This window comes from Lepisosteus platostomus, chromosome 3 (assembly GCF_059453375.1).
Source record: "Lepisosteus platostomus isolate fLepPlt1 chromosome 3, fLepPlt1.hap1, whole genome shotgun sequence".
Lineage (NCBI taxonomy): Eukaryota > Metazoa > Chordata > Actinopteri > Semionotiformes > Lepisosteidae > Lepisosteus > Lepisosteus platostomus.
The window spans coordinates 47571005-47587606 of NC_142613.1; the positions used below are offsets into that span (position 1 = coordinate 47571005).

At 39.2% G+C, this 16602-nt stretch overlaps 1 protein-coding gene across 2 annotated transcripts in view; it reads left to right on the top strand.

Annotated features, from left to right (window-relative positions):
• Positions 1 to 736: 736 nt before the first annotated feature.
• The window catches only part of cdc40 (cell division cycle 40 homolog (S. cerevisiae)), a 43742-nt gene continuing 27876 nt past the window's right edge, over positions 737 to 16602 (top strand). The window contains exons 1-7 of one of the 2 annotated variants that reach the window (XM_088625814.1): positions 737 to 952; positions 1580 to 1666; positions 1972 to 2101; positions 3788 to 3874; positions 10872 to 11011; positions 13807 to 13903; positions 15701 to 15840. In XM_088625814.1, coding sequence (XP_088481940.1) covers positions 773 to 952; positions 1580 to 1666; positions 1972 to 2101; positions 3788 to 3874; positions 10872 to 11011; positions 13807 to 13903; positions 15701 to 15840 — 861 coding nt within the window. In that variant the 5' untranslated portion in view covers positions 737 to 772. The remainder of the gene's footprint in view (positions 953 to 1579; positions 1667 to 1971; positions 2102 to 3787; positions 3875 to 10871; positions 11012 to 13806; positions 13904 to 15700; positions 15841 to 16602) is intronic. The other variant, XM_088625815.1, reaches the window with a different exon arrangement.

Here is a 16602-nt window from a genome sequence, read left to right on the forward strand (position 1 = left end):
AATCCAAAGTAAAAGAGGCAGGTCTAGAGGGCTCAGTCTACTTTCTTAGTTAAATTGCTGCTTACATAGCGCTGCTCGCACTTTATTAATCTCTTGTTTTTTTTCTTCTGCTGTCTCTTAAAGTTGTCCAGTCGAAGGTATAAGCTTCCACTAAGTATATAAAACCACAACGAACCCATGTTTGTTTTTTTTAACTGTCACCTACTTTCTCAAAAATAATATATATAACGCGTTAGAAATCTAAACCGTTCTTCTAATGAAATGCACGTTCGTGCATTTTAAAGTGGCCACAGTCAGATGCAAAGTAAAAATGCATATTCTCATGAAATAATGTGCGCAACACATTTAAATATAGCTTTACTTCGTAAACTGCTTAGTTCATAATCTTTATTTAAAAGAATAATTCTTTTAAATATTTTATATTTAAAGTAAGCTAATTATAGAATAGGTGAAAAATATTATGTTTTGCTTATTTTATTTTTCGCTATTTAAACTTATATTACAAGTTTCTTAGAATAAAACGTACCAGCCAATGGGGCTTAAGAAACTATAGATGTCCTTTAAGGTACATATATCAAAGTGAAAATACTTCACCTCAGTGTTTATTTTTTTATGTTACTGATGTGTGATGTAAAAGAAATGTTAAAACTCGCTGACTGTGTTCAATTGTCTTTCGTTGTGTATTTCGCTCCACTCTTAACTGGCAGTACCCGTATTTCACTTATACTTCTCTGTCAGGACCTGACGGCCGGATATTTACACCGAGTACAAGATGTCGGCGGCGATCTCATCCCTCGTTTCTTACGGCTCCGATTCTGATTCTGATTCGGAAAAGGAGAGCAAAACGAGCCCCGACCGGAATGACCCTGACGCTACTGTTCACCTCCATCCGTTGGGTCCTGGGAAAACATCGATACAGGTTCTGAATTCGGCCCCGGAGGTCGCAGTCAAGGTGAGGGAAAGGCGGCACGAGTATCTCTCAGTTGCGGCGTATTGACTCCCCGACTGATGCGGCAAACGGCGGTTGTAGAAAGTTTGGAAAGGGGCAGCAGGTACTGGCATTTGAACAAGTGGCAGCTTTCAGTGCAGTGTTTAGCCTTGCGTACTCGTGTGATACAAGCGCACACTGACGATCTTGCCATAGGAGGTTGCGGTGAGGATGGCAGGATCAGGCCTTTACTCAGATCAGATTATGCTTCAGCGTTTTTCTTAACAACAGACGTTCACTTTCAAGAGGTTCACTAATAGCTTTTGTTAGAGTCACAGAATGGAGACTCCGATATGTGATGGGGGGCCTGCTTAGCTTAGAGCGCCAATTTTCTGTCCTAGACGTTTTCTTTCTTCTTTGTACATGCTGATAATCACAGATATTCTGAGAAGGTTCTTCAGTAACAGTCTTAATTAATGTCATGAGAAACGTCTTTATTATGTTAAAAATTGCTTTTTGGAGAGCTTATTTTCTTTGTGAAGCATTAATACAGTATGAATACAGTTCATGCTGTCTCGCACATCTCCGTTTAAATGTCCCCCTTAGCGGATAGAGACGAATATGAGTAACTTTGAGTTGTGTTTTTCTTAGGAAGATGTAGAGACGGGGTCTCATTTGGATCCTTCACTCAAGGAGGTCACTTACAACCCTACATATGACACCATGTTTGCACCGGAGGTGAGATCTAATTGAATTTCAAATTAAATTGCAATGAAAACTCAGAACTGGTGTCCTAACATTGTCCTAGCTGTGGCTGTTTGTGCAAGGTAACAGTATACCAATGTATAATGCCTTAATTTTGGAATTCATTTTGGTTCTACTTTTGCAAGAGGTATCTGAGAAAAAGTCTCTGTGCATCTCTGACAACTTTCCTCCTTTGTTTAAAGACCGTAGATTTCAAACAAAGATGGATTGATTAAAATGCATGGATTATAATCATGTTTTTTTTTCTAAGATTTATTTTGTTCTGTTTTTAACTGCAGTTTGGTCCTGTGAATCCATTTAAAACCCAGCAGATGTTGGCCCCCAGGAACATGTTGTCTGGCTATGCAGAGCCTGCCCACGTCAATGATTTTATGTTTGAGCAGCAAAGAAGGACTTTCTCCACATTTGGTAAGCTATGGATGTGGCCAGTAGAAATGTGGAACAATGGAAATCACGTCTGTGCTGAATGGTACATCATCTCAACACAAAGTATATAGTACAGTCTGCAGCATTCCATTGTTTATTTTTAGAACCTGCAGAAATTAAAACGAAATGGCACTTTCTAAGAGGGTTATCCATCCACCCATTCTCTAACGGCTTCATTCGTTGAGGGTCATGTGGGAGCTGGAGCCAATCCCAGCTAGCAACCGGCGTTGGGCAGGATACACCCTGGACAGGAAGCTAGTCCGTTATAGGGCGCTCACAGACACGAACACACTCACACTGGTACCAGTTTTGCCAGAAACCAGTGATCCTACCAGTATGTCTTTGGACTGTGGGAGGAAACCTACATGAATATGGAAAGTTCAAGCAGTTAGGAGGCCAGGAGTTGAACTCAGGGCCTCAGTGCTGCGAGGCAGAAATGCTAAGCACTGTAATATGGTAAAAATGTTCCCCCCCCCCTCCCCCCGTGAATTATATTGTATGTTAAAACAGCACAGGGTAAAACATTAAATATTAGAGCAAAATGGGGAAAATAAAAAAATAAACTGCAAATGGTCTTTGCTGCTGCACTTTCAGACTAAGGGCTGGGTGATGGCTTTTTCTTGTCTCTTTTTCTAAGCAGTCCTACATATAATTGATGTGAAATCCTTCAAGCTGAAATTCTCAAAAATGCGTGAAACTTGAAATCCAATCTTATAATACAAAGTAGCAAATATTTGCAAACACCAGGCATGCATGCATGAGCTCACATCCAGAGAAACAAATTATTGATCTTCTTTTTTTGTCCGTTTCTTAAAAAAATCTGGTACAGTGCTAAGCTACTAAAATGGAACTTTGTGATTGTAAGATAAAAAAGTATTTAGTCATCTGAAATGAAAATGTTTTAGCTTACAATTATAGGAGAGATCCTTTAATTACTTAATTCCTGAGCTGTATTTGGGAGGGCTATTATCTAGCAGTGCTGTAGCCTTTGGTAAAGTACATACATTGTTCCAGTAACAAACCCCAGCTCTGTAACTGCATGTTAGCTGCCTTGAATAAAACCTTTAGCCAAATAAGTTAATAACAGTCATAAAAACCTGGCATGTTATTTACATTTAAGACACGAGTTGCATAGCAGTTGACCCATTTAGGGTTTTAGGGGCTACAGCAAGTACTCGATATTGGCTATATCTGACTAAATTTGTGTAGGCAGACATCACATGAAAATAAAGGTTTTACATGTATAAGCACGTGTTCCTGAAGTTAATTTTCTGTTTATGCATATAAAGGGGTAAAAATTTGTTGTTTCTAAGACATAGTGTTCTGTTGCGCAGTGATGATTAGTTTTCCTTCAAGAACATTAGCCATGATCAATGAAGATGACTGTGCTTATTAGAGTAGAAAATTGCTTCAGATATTGCACATCACTTTTGATTTCTTTGTTTCCTTGAAGTAATGTTTGTACCAAATCCAACAAAAAAAATAAGTAACATTAAATGGGGCTTTTAATGTGTATCATGTTGATATCTTAAATGACCACAATAGCATGATTGTAAAGGCCCAACTCTAATGAAAGGGAAGAAATGGAATGGCTTGGGTTGCTGTGAAGGTTCTCATGGTGTTCAGAGGCGAAAAGCTGATGTCCCGTCTTTGCTGTTTCTTTCTCAGGGTATGCTCTGGACCCATCAGTGGACAGCAGTCACGTCACAGGCAGCAGCTTCATAGGAGCTGTGGAGGAGGCTGAAAAGAACAAAGGTGTGTAATCAGGCCAAGTGGTTTCATGACAGCAAACTTGATTGGTCGTCAGGCGTGTTGGCCTGTTAAAACAAGAATGTGGTAGGTAGCGTGTTTGCAGCACTGTTCTATAATTCGGAAAGGACGCTTTACTTGTTGACGTTACCCGAGCCAAATCTAAGTGATCGCGTGCAGATTTGACATTTCCGCCTGTTTCTCAGCAGTACATATTCCAGTCGTCCCTGAGACATGGAATTACCCTTTAATGTAATCTAAGACTAAAATGTAAAGGATAAAATCCACCTACATTTCGTAATGGCACCATCAAGGATATAATCTTCAAACTGGATGAGCTGACCCTGTTTTAGTTGGAGCAAAAATTTTCTAGTGTAGAGGTTTTAGACGATGGGCAAAGAACTCAGGGATCATATTTGCCGCTGTTAATGGTAAAAAAAGAGAAAGCTTAGTTAATTATTTTTGTCAGAATATACCCTCAAATCTCTGAGCTGAAGTCCCGATTCATTACATACGGCAATAACCTGAACGTTTGTGTGTGCCTTGTACAGAGCACTAGAAACGTCTCTGACTTTGGACATGCCAGTGTCGAGATCACCTCGACCAAGCAGTTCCTTTGAGGGATATTAATGCAGGGACATGGGGTGCCTGTACTGTTTGTGGAATGTGTTTGTCGAGTTGAATCCAAAGAGATCTGCAGGAGTAGAGTAAACCATTATGCTGGTTGATAATGTTTAATCGGGGGTTACACCTGGGAAAGTGATGCTACAGTACGTAAGTGCCCACAATTGCACTGTTCAGTGAATCCACTGAAATGTTTTGTGATTCAGAGAGTCGGTTGATAAGGGGGGACAGGTGACTTGTGAGACACGTGTTTATGACCCAGCTCTGTAAGCTCTTTAATGGCAAGCCAGCAAGGGGCAATTATCAGTCAGGCCTTGATCTCTTTCGTGTTGATTCCTCAGGAGCGCAGTTTGCTTTGAAGCCCGTCTGCAGCAGGGTGGCTGGGTTCAGGCACTGCAAGCAGGGGTGTTTTAAATTTGCTCACTGTGCCTGAGTGCAAGAAATGCTGTAAAACAGTTTTGAGGCCATTGGGCATAATTGTTCTGAAGTGTTAGCATGTTGTGATTTGTAAGGGCTCGTGAATCTCACCAGTAATTGCTTCTTTGCTCTTTCTTAGCCATTGCCTAACAAAAGAAATGTTCTGCTAATCTGTGTGGCATCAAGGTGTTGCTTTTTTCGCTGTAGAGTTGTTGTTCCAAGCACTTGGGGTTTTCTGAACAACAGTACAGGCTGATTATTTTCAAGAAGGTTTAGAAAGTTATAAGAGATTGTTAGTCCTTTTAGCGTTTTAAAAATATGCCTCATATTAACTCATATTAAGTCTTCTAGCATGACTCATCTTTGCAAATTCTTGTAAGAGCAATTTGAATTAGTCAGGAAGATCTTATAATATGCACTTTTAATAAATAGATTTTTTTATTAATAAAATGTATTTAATACACATATTCTGTATTTAAAATAATTAAACTTAATGCCAAAAATTGAATATTGGAAACGATAATCAATAATTAACTAAATCGAGACTGAATCTTTCCCAAATTAGTTAGGTGACCCACTAAAAACTTCCCAACACTAAGTTTTAAATTCAAATTATGCTGCCATCATTTGCATTATCATGTTAGCTTTTGCTGTGTTGGACATGTCATGCCTGTACTTCAGGATGTCTTTGGCTTGTCAGGAGTTTGGACTAGTAGTAGTCAGTAGCTGATTAGGAATGGGGTGTTTAAGCTAGGTTTATTTTTCATGAAGAGTGCATCTCGCTTACACACCTGGGCGCGTGTGTTAATTTTACCTGACTAACTTTTAGAAATGATCTTCGATGAATATTGATATTTTCATTTCTTAGTGAAGTGAAAATGTCTTATCAGTACTTTTCTTAGTATGAAGGTAAGAATAAGAATTAACAAGAACAATTTAAGATTCCCCCTGGACATCCTGGACATCAAATATGGTCCTTGAAATCGATATAATAATTTGTTTATGTCCCTCTGTCTGGAACGCTCTCTGAACTTGAATAACTCAAAGACTAAACAAGCTTTTGACCTGGTTCCTTTTGCAATAGGTTTTACTTAGTAGTAAAATTGAGAGGGAAAAAAACAATTTGCAGTACAGACTGTATTCGGTAAGTCCGAAAGATGCTGAGCGTTTTTACCTTTGTCTTCAACGTCTACATGTCAGAGGAGCTCAAAGTTTTGTCATCTCAAGAACAATGGATGGAGTTGTTTGTTCAACATTTCGAGAAGCTTGCCGATTGAATTTACTCGATGAGGGAGAATGGCTCAAGTGTTTATGAGACGCAGCTACTGTTCAAATGCCGGCTCAGCTTCAATAAACGTTTGCCCTGATCTGTGTTTTTAATCAACCAAGGGATCCTTTGGTTTTATGGGAACAGTTTCCGGATGATATGAGGGAAGAGATTACGGCCGAGATTTCACCGAGCAAATATCCAGAAACAGAGACGCAAGCAAGACGTTGTGGAAATTTGGAAAATTCATGCCTCCAATTGTGCATCCCCTGGTTTACCAGATCCAGGACCAATCATGAATTCCCAGCACGACTGTAACACAGGGACAGAAGCTCAAAAGGCAGTAGAAAGGATTAGATGTCTTAATGAAATGCAACGATCTGCTTTGGAAAACATTTTAGCTGCTATCGAAAACAGAACAGCAGAGAGTCATTTCTTTTTTTGGATGGAACAGGAGGATCTGGAAAAACTTATTTGTACAGCACACTTATGACGTACTTAAGAAGGAACAGTCGAATTGTCCTTCCATTTGCAGCCACTGGAATTGCAGGACATTTTGAAAGGAGAAATCACAGCACATACTGGATTCAAATGACCAGTTCCGATCTTCGAAACTTCTGTATCCAGCATGAAGATGAACTCCTTGGAAGCTCAAAAATTAAGGAATTCTTGCTTGCTTATCATTGACGAAGCATCCATGTGATCACATCCTCTGAGATGCATCGATTTCCTGTTAAAATAAGTCATGAAAGATGATCGCCCATTTGGTGGTAAGGTATTACTGCTGAGAGGAGACTTCCGACAGACAACAAATGTAGTGCCAAGAGGATCTAATACTGATGTCCTCAAAGCATGCTCACCGTTATGGAGGTATGTAGAAGGAATACGCCTCACATTAAACATGCGTTCTGTAGGACAAGAAGCTTTCAATGATTGGATTCTTTCGATTGGAGATGGCCAAATAAGCAACAGTGCTGTCCTTGATGAAACTTTGATTGAAATCCGCTGCAGTCAATGGCAGTGAAGTTGGTGTCAACAGCTTAGAATCAATTTCAGAGCTCTCCAGCAAAATCATTTTAACTCCCAAGAACAATGATGCCTTCTTGCTAAATCGTAAGGTCTTACAGCTTATTTCTGGAGAATCTAAGCACTATCGAAGTGTGGGTACCATTTTGACACTATTAAACTTCCCAACTGAATGAGCAAACACCTTCTGGTATGCCTCCTCAAAAACTTTACCTCAAAGTCGGAGCTATCATGATGCTTATCAGAAATCTAAATCTGAAAAAAGGACTGCTTAATGGAACCAAATTGATTGTGAAGACACTACATCTACATTTCATTGATGCTGAGATTTTAACTGGAAGCGACACAGGAGAAAGAGTTTTTATCCCGAGAATTGATTTAGCCCCCAGTGAAACTAACTTGCCATTTACTTTGAAGAGAAGACAATTTCCTATAATCTTAGCTTTTGTCATCAAAATCAACAAATCTCAAGGTCAGACTTTCAATAAAGTTGGCATTTACTGGAACCAGTTTTTGCTCATGGACAACTTTACGTAGCAGTTTCCAGGTCTAGAGATGAAAACGAGTTGAAAATCCTAATAGCGAATGCAGACAATCGGAAAACTTCTACAAGACAACAGAACTTTTACCAAAAATGTTGTACTTAAAAAAACTGTTGTGGTAATTTTTGTTATTTGTGTGCAGTAATTGTCATTTATTTTAAAGGACGATATAGTCATACATGTAAAAAATTATCACCTTGCATTTTTAGTCATTTTTTAAAATATATTTTATGAGTCCATCCCACTGAAACCTTAGCTAGCAGCGAAGGGAGCTGAGGGAGAGGTTTTTGTAATTACTTTGATATTTATCTTTTAATTATTCTCTGAAATGGTTTTGGCAAAATATTCGCCACGGGTACACTACTTTCTTACATATTATGCTCCTGACTTTCTGTGTTGAGTTTTCATGGTTTCTTCATTTTTGCTGAGTGTTTTGGTTTCCTCCCAGCTCCTAGACATGCAGGTTAGTTTTAATAATAATAATAATAATTGCTTGCACTTATATAGCGCTTTTCTGGACACTCCACTTAAAGCGCTTTACAGGTAATGGGGATCCCCTCCCCTACCACCAATGAATGATTGAATGATTGCTTTAAACTGTGGGTTGTGGGGTGCTAGGAGATTTTATCTTGGGTTGTACCAGGAAGCACTGGCAATGGGACTGAAGAGAAATGCAACTAAAATTAAAAATGAGTATTAGTAGACTCCCTGATGTTCTGAAACTACAGTTTCAAAAACAAGAAAAATTATACTTACTTTTAAGAAAGAAAATGTCATTCCTTAACCTACCTTCAGTTTACTAGGTGATTTTTAAAGAAAAGCTCAGATCTCTATCCACAGGATCTGTGTCAACTCCAGCAGGATTTAAAAAATTATTTTAAATGTAGTATAAATAGAATGATATGTGTGCTACATGGGTCCTTGGGGCTCTGGCCACGTTGCTCGGGTGTAGCAGGGCAGCTCGTGCTCTTTTTCATTTTTTTAAAGTTATGCAAAGTAATTTGGTTTGAATAATGTCACAACCATAACTCATAGAACCATGTGCTTCGTGCATCTTTAGGCCAAAATGAAAATGATTTCAGATTACATTTAATTTGCAGTTGGTATTTCAGTACAACAGTCTGTCGAGAGCTGTGGGAACCTGTGAAGAAAGTGTTTTTTCCACCTCTATAAATAGTTGTGTAATTCAAGAGCTGATAAACTCTTAAGAAGCCATCCTGTTACACATACTTAAATATTTCTGTTAACAGGCACAATACTAGAGATATCTATTTTAAAATCTTTACTTAATGTTTTTTACATATTTTTAAATAACGTATTTAAAATTGTATAGGGCAGTATTTCTGCGTTTCTAGCATGTAATGGAATCTATTATTAATACACAGATTCATATGAAGAATATTATGGATTTAACAGAGAAAGAACACAGAGTATCGAAGGGAGAAAATGAAGTGGACCAGGCATGAAATCTCAGTCCCTAGCAAACGAAAGAGAGTTGACAAAAAAGGTTTCTGAATGACAGGGAAAACTTGAGGGAAAGAGACGAAAGAAATAGTTTAATAGAAGGTTTAGTGAGGAGGACAAAGCCAAGCATTGTGGACATGCTACCAGCTTGCAGAGACAATGAGGTAGGTCGGCCTACATGAACTGTAGCAGATAAGACACTTTTGGTGCTCTTTATAGAGGAAAAAAAACACAAGGAACATCTGCATTAAATGAAAACGCTGAATAAAATTACTGAAACCGGTAACAGCAATGTATTAAAAGCTAGCGTTAAGTAACGATTATTTCCAAATGACCTCTCTTTCTCTCATTTGTTTTCTTTGGGCTTTTTAGAGTGTTCTGCATTCGGGTTTCCTTTTATGTCTTGTTCCATGTGGATGTCTGGTTTTGTCGAGACCTGATTTTTCAGATCGGTCTTATCTCGTACTATACCAGAATGTTTTACTAATGTCCATTACATGCTTCGATATGAATAAACAGATTCAGATACCCATCCAGCATCTGTTGTGTGCTTCCTGTTAGTACCTGTTGTTTTCTGAGGTTGCAGGACGCTTTCCAAGGTTGCTAGCGAAGGTAAGACACGTAAATGACGCTGAATGTCTGAGTTACTTTACTGAGGAACCCGTATTACTTTAGTTCATGTAAATGTCTGAGACCAGTTGATAGACAGGTGTAACTCTATGATAACTGACATGCTGGATTAACCAGTATCCCTCATTTCCCCCTCAGTACTGGAAAAGAAAATCGTACTGTGTTTATTTATATTGCAGATTTAAAAGATTTTTTAAAATAAATACATTTTTATTGAAACATGCCTCATTTATTACATTCAGATTTGGTATCCTCAGATGAGCAGAGGCGTTTGTGATCTGAGTGAAATTTCTGTTTGGATTTTAATAGAAACTGCTGCTGTGTTTTTGTGAAGCCACCTCTGTCATGTACTGTAGCACCTCATAAAATACCAGCCAGCACTATCATACTGTAATTAAACAGATTTGTAGATTAATTAATTTACACTTTTAATTGTAAATCCTGATGAAGTGTTAAAATTGAACTCAACAACTCCTAACTGTATCAACAGAATTAAAAAAAAAAAAGTCTTAACGCTAGAGTTTTAGATTCCTCGGTCCTGGGTGTGTTCCCTGTTGTAGAAATACAGCTGCATCCCTATTTTGTTTGTTTTCATGTGTCACACATAATGATATTTGAAGTGAGAAGAAAAAGACCTCAAGCCGATTTAAAAATAATAAAATTACATGTGTTTTTGTTGTCAGGTGGAGTTGACAATCTCAGCTATGAATGAGACAGTAGTGCCACCTGGTTATGGCCATTTCCTTTGTTTTCATACCACGTGTCACAGGTGCTTGTTATTGTCTGGAGCTGAATTTTAGATTGAATTATAAAAGAGTAGTGGGATCTGTCTGAAGCAGTACATGTACCACAGAGCACTTGTGGGATTCCGTTTGGCTCTAGAGTGTCATTTGTATTACCGTCTGCAGTGTGCACTGGGGATGACAGAGTGCACGTGCAAACAGTGAAAGGGAATCTGTAGTAAAAGTGATCGCAGGATCCCCGAAATGTGAAGGCGAGTCTGTCTGATTTGTTTTTCTTTTTGTGTTTTCAGGATTGACTGTGTTTGAGGCAGGCGCAAAGAAAACTGAGAAGAGGAAAAAAGTAAAAGGGAGCGATGCCTCCAACATTGATGGCTTTCTGGGGCCGTGGGCAAAATACGTGGATGAAAAAGACGTAGCCAAACCATCAGAAGTAAGTGTGTCCCATCACCAACCGTGAAACAGTGGTCCACTGTGTGCCTCTTAATACTTCACGCTATGTTTCAGAACCGAAAAGTCGCTGTAGCCATTTTTTTTTTCTGAAACAGGAAGTCAGATATAATTTTATTTTTTATATGAAGCTTTTGAAAAGTATATGAATTCAAATGTAAAACGTACTACATTATTGCAAAACATTTCAATGTCAAATTAGTGGAGTGGATCTGCCTTAAGTCATCGTTTGGTCACTCATTAATTGTTTGGATTTTGTTCCAGTTTCTGAGAAAAATAAAACCAGTTCTCAACACAGAATTGTAGAAGATTCTGGGAAATTGTGAAGGATTCTCCAGTAATAATGGGGGTCTTGTGGGACTGAGCAGTTTCAGTTTTTGATGACGTTTGGTTTGCAGTTGGCACTTGGTGTCTACTCAGTCTTTTATCAGTGTGAGGATTGCAGTGTGAAAAGTTCCAACTCACCTGATGGTTTTTGTGTAACTTGCTTGTTGAGCCTCGGAATGCGATGCTCGTTGTGGTTGCCAACAAGTGATTAAATCTAATTTCTGCCATATAAATTACGTTTTTTTCAGAACTCCCAAGTAGCGCAAACAGCAAAAGCACTCTCTCTGGGCTCATGTGGAGCTCCAGGGCCAAGACGTCTCTCGTTGAAACCTGGATTGTAGAACTAGCTATTTGTAAATGAGACTGGACAGAAAACTGTGATGAATTAGTAGAGCACTGTTGGGGGACTCCCACTTACAGTGAGCTGGTAATACACTAGGAGGTGCAATGGGGAGTAACAGGCGTGGCTCTGCACTCTTGGCCAGGGAGTTGTGAGTTCACTTCCCAGGTGAGGGTGCTTACACTTGAACAAAGTACATTACTTAGATCCCCCTCATGGGGAATCACTGATATGGATAAACGTCAGCCAAATAAAGTAATAATATTCAACGCACATTCATTAAGTGTTATAGGACACTGCAAAGTGTTATGTAGCAATACACAAGTGGAGTTAACCATGGGCCAGGTTTGCAATGACTTCAGTAAGAGAAGTGCCTCCTCTCCCACTTCTTTTTAAAAACTGTGCGGTTCACAGTGTGTCAAATGGTAAACGGCTCTGCAGGGAGGGGTGTCACAAGGGTGTCTCGCAACTGAAACGAGACCTGCTGCCAGAGTGCCGCAGCTTAAATGATCAACCAGTTGAGTTCGTATTTTGTTAAGGCGTTTAACAAACACAGTTGTGTTTTTGTGGGTGATTTTCGTCAGGTGTCGTTTGTCTGAAAATCCAGTGAAATGCAGGAATATTTGATGCAGACGAGTAAATGAAAACACACGTGAATTAAAATGCATAGCCATCTTATTTCATGCGCAGGCTCTGATCAAGTTACATTTGGGTTGGGATAGAAATGTCTGTCGTTAACAGTAAAAATTGACTGAGAGGCCATGAATTTGAGCTTCACTGTTTTTATCTGTAGGACTGTGACATCCAGCACCTTCCAAACTGAAGATGCTAAGGAAAAGAAACTGTCTACTGTGTGCTTTTCATTTATAAAAAGACAGTGCCTACAGAACTGTTAATCTTGAAGCCATACCAAGTTGCAGCAGAAACAGGCATGTTGATCAATATATACACTTCTAAGAACTCATTTCCATGCACAGTCCTTCAGAGGCAAGAGCAAGAGCCAGCTCCAGTTAGCACAAAACGTGCACTAAGGAGCTAAATTCATTTAGAAACAAAAATCCTAACCATGCTCTCGTTGGTTTCTCAGGTTATTAGTGATTCGTCTTCAGATGACATTCAAAGGCCAAATGCTTGTACAATGAGCAAAGAAAACACAAATGAATTCTAAAGGGGAAAATTTGTTTCCAGTGCTTTTTCTTTGAAGTGTTGAGCATTGTATGTAAGAGTTTGGAATATGTTTGGAAGAAAAATGTATTTGCTCATTAGTAAAATTGCGTTAATCATCTCATTACATTTTGGCTAAATGTTGTAGAGATGTTGCCATTATGTCTTTGTAGATGCAACAATTACATGAGACTTCACTTTAAAAACTATACTTAAGTGTTTTTTCCCCTTTTAAACCTTTTGTTATATACTCATTAAGGCAAATCCTGTAATGTGACCATAAACCCTTTGGGGTCTAAATGATTCTTGCAACTAACACTGGATGGCACTATCTCCTCAGATAGTTAGCAGGGGTAGAGTCTCTCCCCTTTGCCAGTCTTTACAGTAGCTTTTCAGTGCAAAGTTTATTCAGTTACTTGCTTTATTTCTCCTTTTATACATAAAACTTATGCTTTTAATAATTTTTGCTTGGAAATGGCGTGAAGAAATATTTTGGAAAAGTTGCGTAGATCCAGGTTCTGTTTCTAATGGGCACACATGATGGGGAGAGCTGTCAGAAAAATTTCCCAAGAAAATAGACAGTTGGATGAAGTGTGTGATAGGAGGTTATTCAAAACTGGTTTCAGAAGCAGCTGATAATTAAAATTTGAACTGGACGGTCATGGGCTTGAAAAAAGGAAAGCCATCTACTGTATGTGTAAAAGAATAGAGTGTTAATAGTCAGCAAATATCCTGCAAACGTCCTGCAAGGCTGATGTCCTGTCAATAATCCTTACTAAAAGTGGGAATAGACCTGTGCATTGAAAGAAAAGAGCTCATGAGCTTCTGGTGAGTTTTCCACATGTTAGGAGAGATGAATCCATTGAGCAGATTTTAAGGAATTGAACGAAAGATCTGTTTTTCAATGTTTATTCATGCAAAGACTAACAATTGTTTTTTTTCCTTAGGAAGAACAGAAGGAACTGGATGAGATAACAGCCAAGAGACAGAAGAAAGGCAAACATGAGGAGGAGGCACCTGCAGACGAAAAGACAATCCTTCACGGTAAGCTAGGATGTCCTGCTTCCAACCCTGCATGGCAAATGCTAATTCCACAGTATCCGTGGCTGCTGTCACACTCGCAGTGTGAATTTGCTACACCATTAGTTCAGAATGGCTGACAGCAGAGAGGACATTTTCTTTCATTGTAAGACTGGTGAGTCAGGGTGGGAGACTGAGAAATCTTGCAATTTATACAGGGGCATAAATTACACATTTTAAATATGCGTAATAATTCTGGATGATGGATGACAATATCTTTACCCAACGGTGACTTTTTGTTAGAAATAATGCAGTTGCAGCCATATCACCCTGCAACTCACAACTGGCAACCCACTGAAGCTAAGCAGGTGTGAGCCTGGTCAGTACCTGGATGGGAGACCTCCTGGGAAAAACTAAGGTTGCTGCTGGAAGAGGTGTTAGTGGGGCCAGCAGGGGGCGCTCACCCTGTGGTCCATGTGGGTCCTAATGCCCCAGTATAGTGATGGGGACACTATACTGTAAACAGGCGCCGTCCTTCGGATGAGACGTAAAACCGAGGTCCTGACTCTCTGCGAGGTCATTAAAAATCCCAGGGTGCTTCTCGAAAAGAGTAGGGGTGTAACCCCGGTGTCCTGGCCAAATTTCCAATTGGCCCTTACCAATCATGGCCTCCTAATAATCCCCTTCTATGAATTGGCTACATTACTCTGCTGTCCTCCCCACTGATAGCTGATGTGTGGTGAGCGTTCTGGCGCACTATGGCTGCCGTCGCATCATCCAGGTGGGCTGCACATTGGTGGTGGTGGAGGGGAGTCCCCATTACCTGTAAAGCGCTTTGAGTGGAGTGTCCAGAAAAGCGCTATATAAATGTAAGCAATTATTATTATTATTAATTATTTGCAAAATGCCAAAATTGCTGAATTGAGCAGCTTTGCACTCACTGAATTTTTAGTTTTGGAAATTTTCACTAAATACACTTCAGCAGCTAAAACATTCATTGTTGTTTTTTCTGTGATTATGGATAACCTGGTATTGAGAAGCGTGGGTTACAAGTACACCTTCATTTGTGGTTGAGGTTGGGTACTGAGTCCAGGTAGTTCAGAATGTCTGTCCTCACTCGTCAGTTTCTGCCTGGGGAGGCTGCAGCTGTGAGGCAAACGTCAGACGTAACCAGCAGCCTCTGAAAATTAACATATTACAGACGTCTGAAGGAGCCGGCCTCAGTAACTGCCAGGAACAGCTTTAAAGCTGATACATGTGCCTTAAGGGAAAAGACCCTGCTGAGAAAAAGGCAAATCACAACTTTAAGTCATGATTTAAAAAAATAATTTTACAGCACATAGTCTTAGAGCTTCCCGTCTTTAATATAGTTTTTATTTCTTGTTCTAATGCTTGGCTTTCTTTGTAAAAATGCAGTGGAATTGCAGAAAGCACCCCTGAGACTTCCCTTCTTGTGTCTATGTAGTTTCTGCCTGCATGCACCTACAGAAACTACAGATCATCTTGCAGCTAACCAATACAAAGCTATTTTCATTTTAGGATGATAGTTTTGTATAGGATTCACTCATTTTCAGTGATTCCTGTTGAACGTGTGAAGTGAAATTTGTAACAAAATTATCGAAGGAATGTGTAGAATATTCTGTGCCACCATGTAATACATAACTGTATCTCTGTAACTCTCTTGTATAGGATATTTGAAAAGTTGTGATATTAAAGAAAAATGACAGCAGTCAGTGTTATAGAACATGCGTTTATCTATATGGTAATATTGTGTAATAGAAGGTGTATTCCTTTTTCTGTTTTCTTTTGTTGTTCCTTCAGTCAAAGACATGTACGACTACCAGGGAAGGTCATACCTTCATGTCCCCCAGGATGTTGGCATCAACCTGCGCTCTGCTGATGTCCCAGAGAAATGCTACTTACCCAAAAAGCAGATTCACGTCTGGTCTGGACACACAAAGGTGGGGCTGCTCCTTAAAGATTTTAATGCCTTAACCACTTAACAGGAATCTGTTTCTGAAGAGAGTCCTTGCAGTAACACATGGTAGGTCTCTGCATTGAGGCATGCAGAACACCCACACACTAAAGCTTTTAAAGCCTTCAATTTATTGCCTACAGTAGTTTCATATTATAGGATATTGTTGTATTTTAGAACTTATAAACTCATGATGAAGCTGACACTCTGGCTCCTTTCAAGAAATGGCTAGATAAGGAACATCCTTGTATCACGCAACCAGATGGGTTTGATAGGCTGAATGGCCTCCTTTCTTTTATAGCCTTCTGTGTTCTTGAAATTGTGAATTTCCCAGCCACAGAATTTAATTGTGGTTACATCACAATGTCATCAAACTTGTTTTGGTTGTTGAATCCTTCCTCATGACTTTATAACACACAATACTGCAATTATTAGCAATATTTTTTAGATCAGCCTGGGTCCTGGGGAACTGCTGTATTTCCCAACTTTTGTAGGTCTGTCCTCTGTTATAGACCAAATATACGATAAAAGAGCAAAATAAGATTAAGGATATTATATGTGCTAAGGTTCAAACAAACAAACATTTTAAAAACTCTGAAAATACACATTCTATTGGAGTACTTGCTTTGTACTTAATGAACATTTTTTTTCCTGGTAACATATTCATATTATTTATCATGCAATCAACAGCAGTGCCTTAGCCCCATCTTGGCAGATCTTAGAAGCTAATCAAAGCCTAGCCTGGTTA